Here is a 14,242-nt window from a genome sequence, read left to right as displayed (position 1 = left end):
AGCAAGAGAGAAGACATTGATGACATGCTTTTCGTTTATTTGGCAAGAAAAGTAGAATGTGTATCACTATCTCTACAGGAACTTATGTGCATTTTTAGCACACAAAGATTGAAATTAACTTGCATTTATCAAACTGCCAAACTTAAGTGTAGCTCTTACAAAATTTTTATCTTTTTTAAAAAAAAGAGAGGAACTCTTAAAAACTCTCTTTTAAATAAGTCAAAATACATTAAACATTATTGCCTATAATTAGCTATAGCAATAGCAAAGGCCATAATCATAAAGTGAAACATAAGTTCAACCTCAACACAAAAACAGTATAAACAATGCTTCTATTCCCTGAGAGTGAGTATATACTTTTTTCACTTGAAATTAAAGTGCAGTATTTGGAAACATATGACTGGAGTTCTTATCTAAACTTAAAGTGCCACTGTAGCTGCTATATATTTAAATATCATAACATGAAATCCAAAATGTTCCCACACACCGGACTTATACGACGCTGGCGCATCCTCCAACTCCGGTTAGCCTTCCTTATCTCTCCCACTTGCCACTTCTCCCCGTGACGTGACCTGCAGCACTCCATACTCCACTTTTACTGGCGTGTTTGACTTGAACCGGCGCTGCACAGAGCGATCGGTAATGACATCACAGTACCGCGAGAGTGATTGAAAAGCATACGGAGCCGTCGCGCTCGCGGTACTTTGATGTCATTCACCGATCGCTCTGTGCAGCGCCGGTTCAACTCGAACAAGCCTCATTATGTAGCCTATGTCCACACGTCTTATTTCGCGTGAAAAGGAAACACACTGAGGTCACATACGGGCACGAGGCTACATTGCGCATGCGTCGAACCGTGAGACACACACACGCTCCGAACCGAGACAAGAAACAAAATGATCTTACCAGTTCTGTTAAAGCTCTCTCTTATTGCTGTCTTTGATTTTGAAATTAGCTGATGATCAATAAAAAGCAGCAATATCTGTTGCTTTCGGTGACGTGCACTCTATTAAATCTGCTGCGGGAATTGAAGATCGGATTTATATCCGTTTTTCAAAAACACATTTATGTGACCAGGTGTAAATGGAATCGTTTTGATAAATCAGATAGCTATCCGATCTGAGAAAACGCATGAAGTGGCCAGGTGTAAACAGCACCATAGAGGGCCAAACTCCCTCTTATATGGTATATATAGAACTGTAGTTCAGAGTTCAACCAGGACCAGACAGACGTCGGGCCTCATAGCTGTGTTAATTGCTTTAACACTTTATTTATATGGAAAGAACCCTTGCTTGTAAAGCGGGAACTTCTAGGCTATAAAACTCCAGCCCAGCCGGCCGCCACACAGATATCTTCAATTGGTATTTCACTCGACCATGCCCATGACGAGGCCATGCCTCTCGTGGAATGAGCCCTGACGGCTATGGGACAACGGAGGCCCTTAGACTCAGAGCCAGCGAGATAGCATCTACTATCCATCGCGACAATCTCTGCTTCGTGACCGCAAGCCCTTTGGACTGGCCGCCTGAAGCATACGAAGAGCCGTTCTGACTGCCTGACCGGGGCAGAATTCTCTAAATATATTCTGAGAGCCCTAATAGGGCAGAGCAGATTTGCGTCTCTCTCGTCCTCTGACTGGGGAAGAGCTGACAGCGAATAACCTGCGCTCTGAACGGAGTGGAGAGCACTTTAGGAACATACCCGTGCCTTGGCTTAAGGACGACTCTGGAGTCATTGTGCCCGAATTCAAGGCAGGAAGCACTCACTGAGAGCGCTTGCAAATCACCTACTTACTTGACTGATGCCAGTGCCAGCAAGAGAGCAGTTTTAAGCGAAAGAGGCTTCAGGCCGGCAGGGGTGGGGGTGGGGGGGGGGGTAAGGGGTGGGGGGGGTCAAGGGCAGGTTTAGCCTTCTGGCCCCCTTGAGGAAACGCATGACTAGGTCGTTTCTCCCTAGTGACTACCCGGCTACACAAGCGTGAAATGCTGCTATGGCCGCTACATATAATTTGAGCGTGGAGGGGGTGCGACCCGCGTCCAAAAGCTCTTGTAAAAAGGAGAGCACATTTGCCACTCTGCATGAGCAGGGGTCCAGGCTCCGTGCTGTGCACCAGCCGGAGAACACTGACCATTTTAGAGCGTAAAGACGCCTGCTTGAAGGCGCTCTCGCTTCAGTAATGGTATTTAGCACTCGTTCCGGGAGGTTCCCGGATACACGTTGAGGGGCCATACATGGAGGGCCCACAAAACGGGACGGGGATGCCAGATCATCCCGTTCACCTGCGTGAGGAGGTCTCTCCTCAGCAGTATCGGCTCCGGAGACCCACAGCTGGTTCTTCCAGAGAGCACTGCACACTTGCTCTCCCTGATCCGTTTGATGACCTGAGGTAGCATCGTGACCGGAGGGAATGCATACAGCGGGCGGCTTGGCCAGTCGTGGGCCAGCGCGTCCCTGCTCTTGGAAAAAAATGTTTGCCAACAAGCGTTGTCTTCTGAGGCGAAGAGGTCGACCTCTGCCTCGCCAAAGATGCTCCATATCAACTGAACCGTTTGCAGGTGAAGAGACCTTCCCCTGGGGGAACTTTGTCTCTGGATAGCATATATGCGCCCCGGTTCAGGACGGCTGGCACGTGCGCCGCTCTCAGCGAGCACAGGTTGAGCTGAGCCCATAGAATGAGGCGTTTGGCCATGGGGTGCAGGTTGCTCGACCTGAGTCCACCATGGCGATTTATATAGGATACCACTGACATGTTATCCGTCCGGACCAAGACGTGGCAACCTTTTAGGTATGGGAGGGAAGCTTTCAATGATAGAGCGACTGCTCTCATCTCTAGACAGTTTATGTGCAGGCGCCTCTCCAAGCTCGACCATAGGCCGGAGATGGGCCTGCCCTCGTATAGGACCCCCCAACCTAGGTTGGAGGCATCTGTCGAGATCACTTTCCTTTTCGAAATCACACCCATATCCACGCCGGACTGGTACCAGCCGGCTGCTTTCCAAGGAGTCGGAGCTCTGACACAGACACTTTGATGCGTAAGTGGCCAGTTTGCCACCCGTGAGCCGGTACACAGGGTTTTAACCATTGTTGGAGGGGACGCATATACAGTAGACCCAGCTGGAGTACTGATGATGCTGAGGCCATGAGGCCTAACATCCTCTGAAATCTCTTGAGAGGTGCGTGAGCACCTGCTCTGAACGATTACTGCCAGGCGCTGGATAGCGAGAGCGTGTTCTGACGTAAGCCGCGCTTTCATTTGTAAAGAATCTATGACTGTTCCCAGGAAGGATATATTCTGACTGGGAAACAGCACGCTCTTGGAAGCATTGATCCTGAGACCTAGGCATTCTAGATGGCTGAGGAGCCAGGATCTATGAGTTATTAACTGCGCCTCCGATTGGGCTATAACCAGCCAATCGTTGAGGTAGTTCAGCACTCACACTCGGGGCGAGAGCTGCATCCATGCATTTCGTAAATGTACGAGGTGTTAGGGATAGACCGAATGGTAGGACTGTGTACTGATAAGTCTGTCCCTCGAAGGCCAATCTCAAGAATGGCCTGTGATGGGGCGTTATCTGAATGTTAAAATAAGCATCTTTCAGATCCACTGAGAAAAACCAATCCCCTGGGTGAATCTGCGCAATGATTTGTTTGGTTGTCAGCATTCTGAACGTGTGCGTCATAAGCGCTGCGTTCAGGTGTCTGAGATCTAAGATGGGCCTGAGGTCGCCATCCTTCTTTGGGATGAGGAAGTAGCGGCTGTAAAAGCCCAACTCGGTTAGTGATAAAGGGACTGGTTAGCAGTTTCAACACTTCGGTGCGAAGGACATGAGCTACGTCGCTTTTCACTGAAGTTTCGACCTCGGTCCTCGGACCTAGTCTGCGAGCAAACTGCAGTGAGTAGCCTCGTTTTATTATGTTCAACACCCATTCTGATATACCGGGGATGGCTTCCCAGGCCTTGGCCAGCATAGCTAGGGGTTAAATTAAGTCTTGGGACGGGCCGCTTTGTGATAGGGACCTGGCCGCCCAGCTGTTTTGTGCTTGTGATACTGTGTGAACAGTGCTTATGTGCAGGGGTGGGCAAACCGCCCAGCTGTTTTGTGCTTGTGATACTGTGTGAACAGTGCTTATGGGCAGGGGGTGCGTACTTTATAGTGGGCAAACAACCTACATTTGGAACACCTCCAGCACGAGACGGAGGGAGAACAGATAGAGGGACAATGCTTATGTGCAGGGGTGCATACTTTATTGTGGGCACACATCCTACATTTAAACCATCTCCAGCGTGAGCCCGAGGGTTGAACAGACAGAAAAGTGCTCGTTCTGTGTTTTATTTGGGCCGCCGTAAAAATGGTGTTTGTTTGCAGGTGTGTATGTTTCAAAACAGACTCGTTGACTGCAATGCTTGCAGGCCACTTACTCAACCACTTTCTTTTTCTTCCTGTCACAGGACTAGGAAGGCTTTTGAGGCTCGGGGTCCAACGCAATCTTGGGTCGGGGACCCTGACGCTCAGGAAACTGATGTCGTCTCGTAGAACGAGAGGGGTGGCGGACTTCACCCGCTGGGCGGGGCTGAGAGACCGGCGGCGCTTTCTTGTGGCGTTCCGAAGCAGAGCTGGAACGCTTAGGGAGGAAATGGCGCATTGCTTGCGCCACTTTCTATGCCTCGGTGAAGCGCTCCGCGAAACCCTTTACTGCTGGGCCGAACAGACCGGTGGTGGAAACGGGAGTCCAGAAAGGCGGCCCTGTCCGCATTCTTCATCTCTGTTAAATTCAGCCAGAGGTGTCGCTCTAGCACCGTCAAGTTCGCCATGGTTCTACCAATCGCCTGGGCGGTTGTTTTGGTAGCGTGCAGAGCCAAGTCTGTGGCGCTGCGCAGGTCTCTGAAAGCTTCCGGGTCAGGTCCAGACTCGTCCAGACTCGTCCATAGAGCGGAGAAGTTTGGCCTGAAAGACCTGGAGAACTGCCATGGTGTGAAGCGCCGAAGCAGCTTGGCCAGCGGAGGCGTAGGCTCAGCCAGCGAGAGCTGAAGTCGTGCGGCAAGGCTTAGGCTACGTCCACATTAATCCGGATACATTTGAAAACGGCGTTTTCGTTTTAAAAACACTTTTCGTCCACACTAGCGTTTTCAGGCGTTTTCCGACGTTTCAGTGTGGATGAGAAACTGCTAAATTCACCTTACTGCGCATGCGTGAAACCTCACAAAAGCTCACCGAGATGATACAGATGGGAAAATAAATAAGAAAGTTATCGTGCAATTCTTCTAACAGTATAATTTTATTTAGCAAAATATCTCACCATCACTGATGCGTCCAGGTCGCACTCAGTCACCATATGTTTGGTCTAAAACGCGACTGCTCTCCTGTATTGCCGCAGGACAGCAAATGTGAGTACATTTTCTGTCATCTTTGCAGAACTGTGATATGAAGCAACAGTGTAAAAGTGAATAGCACATAACAGGCACTATACCGGTAAACATGAATATCTATTGGTACAACATGGATCACATGACTAAACTTACGTCATCGTTTTCAAATACCTCCGGCTTCACAGTCCACACTACAACGCGAAAACGCCGTTTTCAAATTTATCCGCTTTGGAGAGCGTATTTCAAAAGCTACGTTTTCAGTGACTTAAACCGCCGTCTCAGTGTGGACGGAAGGCCAAACCGGAGAGAAAAATATATGTTTTCAAACGAAAACGTATTAGTGTGGAATGGCCTTAAGACGGTTGACAGTTGAGCTTTCCATCCCGTAGCAGTGGGCGGGCAAAGGTGTGCGGCCACAGCCTCTTCGAGGGGAGGAATTTTCTCATATCCTTTCTCAGTCGAGAACACAAAAGAAGATATTTTGCAGAATGTCGGTTACTAAACGATTTCTGGTCCCTATTGACTTTCATAAAAGGAAAAAAAAATACTACGGAAGTCAATGGGGACCAGAAACTGTCAGCAAATCAGATTATAATAATTTCTGAAGGATCATGTGACTCTGAAGACTGGAGTAATGACGCAGTAATAAATGACTTTTTAAAATATATTAAAATAGAATCGAAACAAATAGAATAGAAATAGAAACAAATATTTCAGAATATTACTGTATTTTTTATCAAATAAATGCAGCATGGGTGAGCACAAGACACTTCTTTTAAAAACATAAAAAAATCTCACCAACTCCAAATTTTGTAATTTCATTCACTTCAATGCATTTCTAGTGAGCTTTTCACAATAAATGTGTACAGTTTACAAACAAAACTGTATAGAATAAAATAGTGCTTTACAAACTAAGGCAAAGAGTGCCAGGGGCAATGAAAAACTAGGAAAAACCCCAAGATGTTTGAGTAAACGAAGAAGGAACCTTGGGAGGAACTAAGACTTACCTAGAAAGTCGTTGACTGGCAAATAATATAATAGAGGTAGGTGTTCCATTAAACCGCAGCATTTGAAATAAAGAAGAAGCAGAAAAAAAAATTTCAGGTAAAAATAAAGATTTTAGGTGAAAACCACATTGTGTGTAATACAGGATGATGTAAAAAATGTCTATGGTTGGAAGGATGGCATGATAAACAGGTGGATGTAGATAGAATTGAATAGATGAGAATTAGAGATTGTGTGAATTTAGTCGCTTCATTTGTTTCTGCTCTTGAGAACATGTTGAAAGGCATGTCTCATAAAAATCAGACTTACAGTGACCTCTGCTGTCATATTAGGTTTTTAGCTTCAGAAAGTTGGTTGCATGAACTTTGTGCTTTTTTTTCGCTGTCATTTTTGGAGTTTGACAGATGCTGGTATATTGATGGCACTCAACACAAATTGTTTATGTCCCACGTTTTGGGAGGGAAAAAAGTCTTCTAAATGCATAAATGTAAATGGCACCCATCCAGTTTCATTGAGCAGTTTGAGCATGATATGAAGTAAATGATTCTCATTTAATTGTAGGTGCTATACATCTACTGTAAGTTCCAAATGACTGGGTTTAAAGAGAATGTTTGAGTAAACGTATACGACCCACCTAAACCCAAAGACATTATCATTTGAGATCATTATTAGAGAACCAGACACTGTAAAGATACAGAGCATAATGTGAGATTGTTAAAAGCTGAATTTACTGTTTTTAATTAAAATCTTTTAATCCTAAATTATTTGTCCCCTAAACAGATACTGACATCAAAGTGGCTCCGACATTCAATGTGGGATCCTCCATGACTTCAGATTACAGCTGTGGTCTACTTTGCCAACTTTGCCAACAAACCAAATCCTGCAAGCAAGTACATAAATTAGATGATAATTAGAAAGGATACGATGATGTCCTAATGTTAGAGAGCACCAGCTTTGAGCCCCAGTATAATTTACACTGAAGGACATCACTCTAAACATAACACTATTGAGAATAAACAACGCCAAACAAGACTATACAGACGATAATTAGCATGACTGTGTCTGAGTGCAAGGAAACCAGTTTGCATTTCATAATTATGAAAATATATATTTTTAATAGAACACGTTGCACTGTGGCATGTGACAAATATGTTGAAAAATCATCACTTTAGAGGTGATCTAAACATTAAAAAAATCTCTTTTTTGTGTAGTTCTAAAATATATTTTGTACCTTTAGTTTAGCAGATATATTTTATTTCAATGAGACAATCTCACCACCTATTTATAGAAAAAGATATGGTAAATAGTAATAATAATAATAAATTGCTATTGTGAAATTCTTTCTGTCTCCATGTCCTATTTTCTCTTTCACTGTCAAAAAAATAAACAATTCTTTCAGGTGTTACAATCAACAAATATACAACAAAACGGTGTGCAGTCCAAAATATAGATATTTATTTAAATTCATGTAATAAAATACATGTATAAATTATATCCACTATATATATATATATATATATATATATTTATATATATATATTTATACAGTATAAACATACTCACACACAAATTGTTTTACACTATGTACATAAAGTATAATTTGTTTTAAAATCAACTTACATTTACATACAGTACCAAATATACATTAAATTGCATATACATTAATATACATATACATTCAACAGGAGTTAATCTGTATTTTATATTGCTTGTTTTGGACTACAATTAACCATTGTTTTTAGAGCATGTCCTTTTTCATTTCCTTATTTTATTTTCTGTTCCGCTTTTAGGCAACATACAAAAAGAAGCTTCAAAGAGTTTTGCTTAGGTACCACAAACATTTCCCAGCAAAGTTGATGAAACTAAGATATGTCTGACATAAATGAACATGAACACATTGTTCAATAACAGGTAGATGGATGAGGTTTGAGCAGGAAACAGCCTAAAGAAACTAACCCTGTAACACTAACACTGTAACATTGATCCTAATCAATAAGGATCTCTGCTGCAGTAAAGTAAATGCAATGCAATCAGCCATTAAAACTACAGCTAGTGCATAAGTGACCCTGGGCTGAGGTAGCATGTCTCCATGGTGACAGCCTATAGAGCCATGTCTCTGAGGGAAAAGATCACGCGCACAGCACACAAGCTGGGGTCCCTGTAGACAGGCAAGATGAAGTGAAGCTATGCCATCATTGCCTTATCCTCAAGTGTGCCAATTAAGGTAATAAACTGAGGTGAACTAAAGCACTAATTATGATCTGACACAACAAAGGAACGCTTTAACAATCAATTAAGCAATACTGAAATTGCTACTGTTATGAAACATTATTATTAATTCAAAACAGCAGGCAGATTTTTACAGTGGTCACACTGCAGTTCTTCCCTTCAAAACAGGAAGTTCATCTGTTTAGGCTGGCATTACTAATACTGTGTGGGTGTGGAAAAACTTTGGTGTTTATGCTGTTTTGACTGCTCACTACCCCATAACCATGACATCATGGTCAACCTGAGTCAACACAAGTCTAGCAGCTCTCAAACGCATGAGTTTCATTTCCAAGCTAATGCCTAAATCAGGCATCCCCAACCCTGCTCTTGAAAGGTTACCTTCCTGCAGACCTTGCTTTTCAAATTTTGTCCTGCAATTACAGTACAATACTGATTTGTACAGTACCAAGACCGATTTGTTAAAAGTATTGCTATACCTACTAAATGCTACTATTGTGCTCGAATCTAGTGCCTGCTACCTTTTGAGGAAAAAAAATCTCAAACTTAATTTAACTTAATTTTGAAAAGTCAGATGCAAAAAAGATGCTGAAAAAACAAACCAAGATGTAGCAAGCTATCGATATGTGTTCAGCAACATCATAGTTGACCTTTACTCTGCATCAATATATTTGCAGTGAACACCTCTGCCAAGGCTGGTTCTCTGCGGTCGCCCGAGGCGAATTAGGCGAGGGAGGTGGTTCCATGAGTAAGCCAGTCGGGCGGAGACCATATCGAGGGTGATGCCACTAAATTCTGCCCACAGGTTGGAGGGTACCGTCTCCTTCACAAGTTTGGGCAGAGCGACAGAGTCTGGCAGAAGCCCATTAACGCCTCCAAGGAGTAAATGGCAGAGAGCCCGAGACTGTAGGCTCTCCCTTAGACTGCGAAGAAGATCATCCAGCCGGTCCACAAGGTTGCACTCGTCCCAGGCCTCAGGGGGCGTACTGAGCAGCAGACAAAGCCAAGCTGTCTTCAGAGCATAGGACGAAAGCACTCCTCCCCATTCAGCTCCGGACTTCAAGTCCAGAGTCTCCCCACTGAGGTTACGTACCTCTTTTAGGAGTTGAAGGCACTTCAGATGACAGGAGTTGGAGGGCAGTCTACCTTTCAGCCATGCTAACAGTTTCTGCTCCTGCCTGGGAAAGTACACTGTCCAAAGGTCTTCTCCTCGCTGACCCCGCCGGGATGCCACCAAGAAGGCACCATCACTGAGAGGAAAGGCTGGGATCAGCCGAACGCCCATTGAGATGTGGCAGCAGACGTAATCAGAGCGGGGAGTCAGATGGAGGAGCACTTGCTGCTCCTCACTCAGAGACAGGCTGAGGGAGCAGCGCTGCTCAAACATGTAACGGAAAGTAGCAAGGCAGCGCTGGGTGGCTGTGTAAAACCAGCGCTGTACGGAATCTGGGCTCATCCTATAGACACTTTGAGCATTGTGCAAGTGCATAAACGTGTCCGTGAAGGCCTTGTGACGACGTGCCCACTCTGCCTTGCGAGGCGTGTTCAGCGTGCACAGCGGTGGCCCTCCATGTTTGTCAGTGCAAACACTGGCCTCCAGTTTCAGCCCACGAGGTTCTCGCAGAGGCACAAGGATGTCGAAGCAGTCAGGTGAGCCCACCTTGTGCTCCTCATAGGAACTGCCGATCTGGATGAAGTCACCCCGGAAGGCCAGTGAAGACTCCGGCGGGACATTGGTGCGACCCACCCTTACAAGTTCACTCACCAGCTTGGCAACATGGGCTTTGCTGTGGCCCAGCACATGTGGAGAAAGACGCACATGCCTCTCGTAGTGATCGTCCAGTAGCTCTCTCTTGGAGACACCCAATTTTCCCTGCCCCTCCGGGACTTTGTGGAAAGCCCCCCTAGCAGAGCCAGGTTGAGTTGAGCAGTACTTTATAAAGAAGTAACATAAGATAAATGCTAGGATGTACTTAAAGAGTGTGACAGCTCCAGGTCCCTGATCAGAGCAGTCGTTCCCATGGTCCTCAGATCCTCTGATGATGTACTGGTGCAGTAGCAGCAGAGCGGTGAGGATGCAAGTGACCAGCGGCCAGAACAACCTGAGGTTCAGAGTGTAAACGCTCATCCTCCTCCTCCTCCTCCAGTCCACTCCAGCTCTGTGGGAAAAGTTGGGACTAGCCCATGTTTAACCACTCATCCAGATGCTGAAAACAAGACCGAACTGTTCTTTTAGCCCTCTCGAGCAGAAACCGTCGTGTAAGAGGAAGTTTGCCAAGTGAAGTTTCTTTACAGATGCAGAGTGTGCTGAGGGCAAGAGAAGTCCTCTCGTTCAGGATGTTTGAAAATCCCCCCTTTTGACACAAGTGAGTATTGTGTGAAACGGGAGAGCAGGCTCTCAGTGTGTGAGCTCAGAGGAAATGCCAAACTCTTGAGAGAGAGGAATTTCTGTTTTAAAAAAAAGAGGCGTTCAAAACCCAGAGCCTGTCCACACTCCTCCTCCCTCTTCTCTTAAAGAAACAGATCTCAAAATGGGAAGTGCTTACTGACAGAATGAGCCCTTGGCTTAGTTATTTACACAACATGAATATACCACATGCATGGATTGAAAAAAATGTGACCAAAAATCAAATGTTTATAAATGTTAAAAAGGGTGCTTATACTTAAAGTATAAGTTCATACAAAAACTCATGCTCATGTCATTCCAAACTTGTGTTTTTCTTTTCACCGTGGAACACCAAAGTATATGTTTCACTAATAGCATCACACAAATCCTTTTGTAAAATGACTAGAATAAATTATAAAAGAGGGTGTGGCCCTAGTAAGCTACACAGAAGGTCATTGAGAAAGTTTACAGAAATACTGCGTGCACACAGCATTTCTCTTTGACAGGTTTGTTCACAGTAAGATCTCTGTATCTTTATAGATCCTTTACCAACCCCTAACCTCAGCACGAGCCTTCCCCCGGTCACCCCTGACCCTGTGATACTGAACAAGAAACCACTGTCATCTCTCTTAATCAGTCCACAGAGTGCTTTTGTACTGCTGTATGGACATATACACCTTGCTTTATGGACATACGTTTTTAGAATGGCTTTTTCAAAGCTTAGTCAAATACTCCCAATCGCATCTATCACAAATGCATAAAGCCCTGTGTACAGTGTACAGAATTTGAATTTAAACTTAATCAAATAGACAGTTAGTCTATTCACATAGTCTACTCAGTTAGTTGTCTTTATATCAGACACACTGATGTAGCCACAAACAGAAAACCACACCTTTCCCACCCAGTGCATGTTGCTACCTCTGCCCTCTGATTTCAAAACAAACAGTGCCCATGGCCATGAAAGTTATGTTAAAGTCACAGAAACACATAGCAGCACCTGGCTAAGTCACACAAACCTGTATGACCCGTCAGAGGATAAACACAGAGACAGCTCGCTAAATATGGATGTCTGAACTGTTTGGATAACAATATAACTGGTCTGTTGGAACTTAGAAGATGTCTGAGGAAGGAAGTGATCTTCATTATAGGGAATTTGAAAAGGCAACGGACAGGAGGCAATTACTGCAGTGTTTCTCTCATGTACCTTCTTATCAATCTTCTTGAGCTATTTTGATAGTGATGCAGCCCACTCTAAAAATACCAAGCTGCCTGAAGGGGATCAGCAACTACAAAACAATAGATAAATGCATTAATGATTTGCAGTTACAACTGAGTTGAATGCAGCTCTCCTCCTGTAAAAAGAATGTCTTGTGGTTAGCATCTGTGTCCTGAGGGAAACAAGCTTTAAGAAACAGTCTCACAATTACATGATTCATAACACTGGTGCATAATAAGCTACTGAGCACAACACATACACTGTCTAAACTTGTTTATGCTGATAAGAGAAAATCTTAAGACCTTTAATACTCTTAATGTCATTACTACTGGTGAAGGGTTGACAGTCAAATATCCAGAGATGTTTTGTATATATATTCTGCATTTAAGTCTATTTAAAAGAGCTTCAGCTGTAGTGTGCTATTAAGACGTAAAGACATGTGATCTGTTCACAATGAGACTCATGCAGTGTTTCCAGATGGGTCAGCTTCCTCTGACACAGACTATGAGAATAAAAGATTGCGTGGCAGCTTCTGCATTACATTAAGCAATGCAAATGCTTATATGGAAGATATGTTTAGAAATAAAAACCTTCTGAAGTAGGAGAGAAGGGGAGTATGGGACAGGAGGCAGACTGTGGGTAGTGGGCAGTTGAAAGCCTCAAACTTTGAGTCTGTTAAGGGTTACATGTGGTCACAGTTGATGGTAGACTGGAAGCTGAGGAGTACTTGTAGTTACACAGGGATTGCATCAGCCGCCTCCTCTCTGAATTCGAGTATACAGTAGCTCTGCCAAACTAAACAGGCCTCTCAAGAACTCTTATCCAGTACAGTCAGCATAAAAGACTCTAGACGAAGAGGAGGAAGGGGCCCAGAGTATAATTTGTGCACTTCTCATAGCCTGCTCTCTTCTTATCAAAGCTTCAAACTAAATTCACCAATTGGCAACATACTGAAAAAACCCTCAGACACAGTAACTGAAATCCAGGCTCTCATACTCTCTGTGGAGTGTCCAGGCTTGACTTCATGCCCTCATAGATTAAGTCATGGGAACCACAGGGAGATGGAGACAGCTGTTTCCCGCATCTCTGCTACAGATTATGTTACATGTTTTCATAGCCACCCTTGTGATAACTTCCCCTAATATTGTATGCATACATCACTGACAGTCCCTAGATATTCTAAGATAACAGATGAGCATATTTATAGCATGCCAAATATGTTTATATACCTGTGGTCCTTCTTCTCACATAAAATAATAATTTTAACAGTTGGGGCACAGATTGCCCTGTCATGACTGGTGGCTGCAAATTACCTTTAACTTAAAAGGCAAAGACTGCCCTCTTGTGTTCCAAGTGGTCTGTGCAAAACACACACGTCCTGTGAAGACATATGACTTTAATGTCAACACAATAGTGATAAAACATTACAGTATGTTATTTCTGAATATATCCTGCTGGCTGGGCAAGATAAAATAATACAGGTCATGTATAAAATATAATAAATAAATACATTTTAAACATTTATACTGCTGTGAGGAACAGCACCAGGAAACACGTCTGTAATATGCACCACTAGTGTCACTAAAACTTTTTTTTTCCCCAACAGGTTTTCTGAACATTTCCCCTGGCCAGACAAAGAGATGCTCAAAGCACCAGGAAACACGTCTGTAATATGCACCACTAGTGTCACTAAAACTTTTTTTTCCCCAACAGGTTTTCTGAACATTTCCCCTGGCCAGACAAAGAGATGCTCAAAGTGGGTCAGCACACAGTTCAACCACACCTCCCCCTTCCCCATCATGAGTAGTGGCACTTTATCCCCACTTCAGGCTTTGGTAATAAAGACTAATTATATATATATATATATATATATATTAATTATACATTGAAATATAGTCATACCCCAAAAATGCTGTGTTGGGGAGGGTGGGATGCTCAAACGAACAGAGCAAGCACCACAATGATTTTGGAGAAATCAACCCAAAATGGCTTACTGAATAAAATATTGTAACACTGAAAATAATTACATACTTCAGCTTTA

At 43.8% G+C, this 14,242-nt stretch overlaps 1 protein-coding gene across 1 annotated transcript; it reads right to left on the bottom strand.

Annotated features, from left to right (window-relative positions):
- Positions 1-9,195: 9,195 nt before the first annotated feature.
- On the bottom strand, positions 9,196-11,192 carry LOC130097231 (inositol 1,4,5-trisphosphate receptor-interacting protein-like 2). Its single transcript, XM_056264020.1, has one exon. The coding sequence runs from the start codon at positions 10,725-10,727 to the stop codon at positions 9,252-9,254; it is 1,476 nt and encodes a 491-aa protein (XP_056119995.1). The 5' UTR covers positions 10,728-11,192; the 3' UTR covers positions 9,196-9,251.
- Positions 11,193-14,242: the final 3,050 nt, after the last annotated feature.

The sequence above is a fragment of the Rhinichthys klamathensis genome, unplaced genomic scaffold (assembly GCF_029890125.1).
Source record: "Rhinichthys klamathensis goyatoka isolate OS25496 unplaced genomic scaffold, OSU_Roscu_1.1 h1tg000213l_1, whole genome shotgun sequence".
Taxonomy (NCBI): Eukaryota; Metazoa; Chordata; class Actinopteri; order Cypriniformes; family Leuciscidae; genus Rhinichthys; species Rhinichthys klamathensis.
The sequence above is the reverse complement of the archived record's forward strand: the minus strand, read 5'-3'. Positions and strand labels throughout refer to the sequence as shown.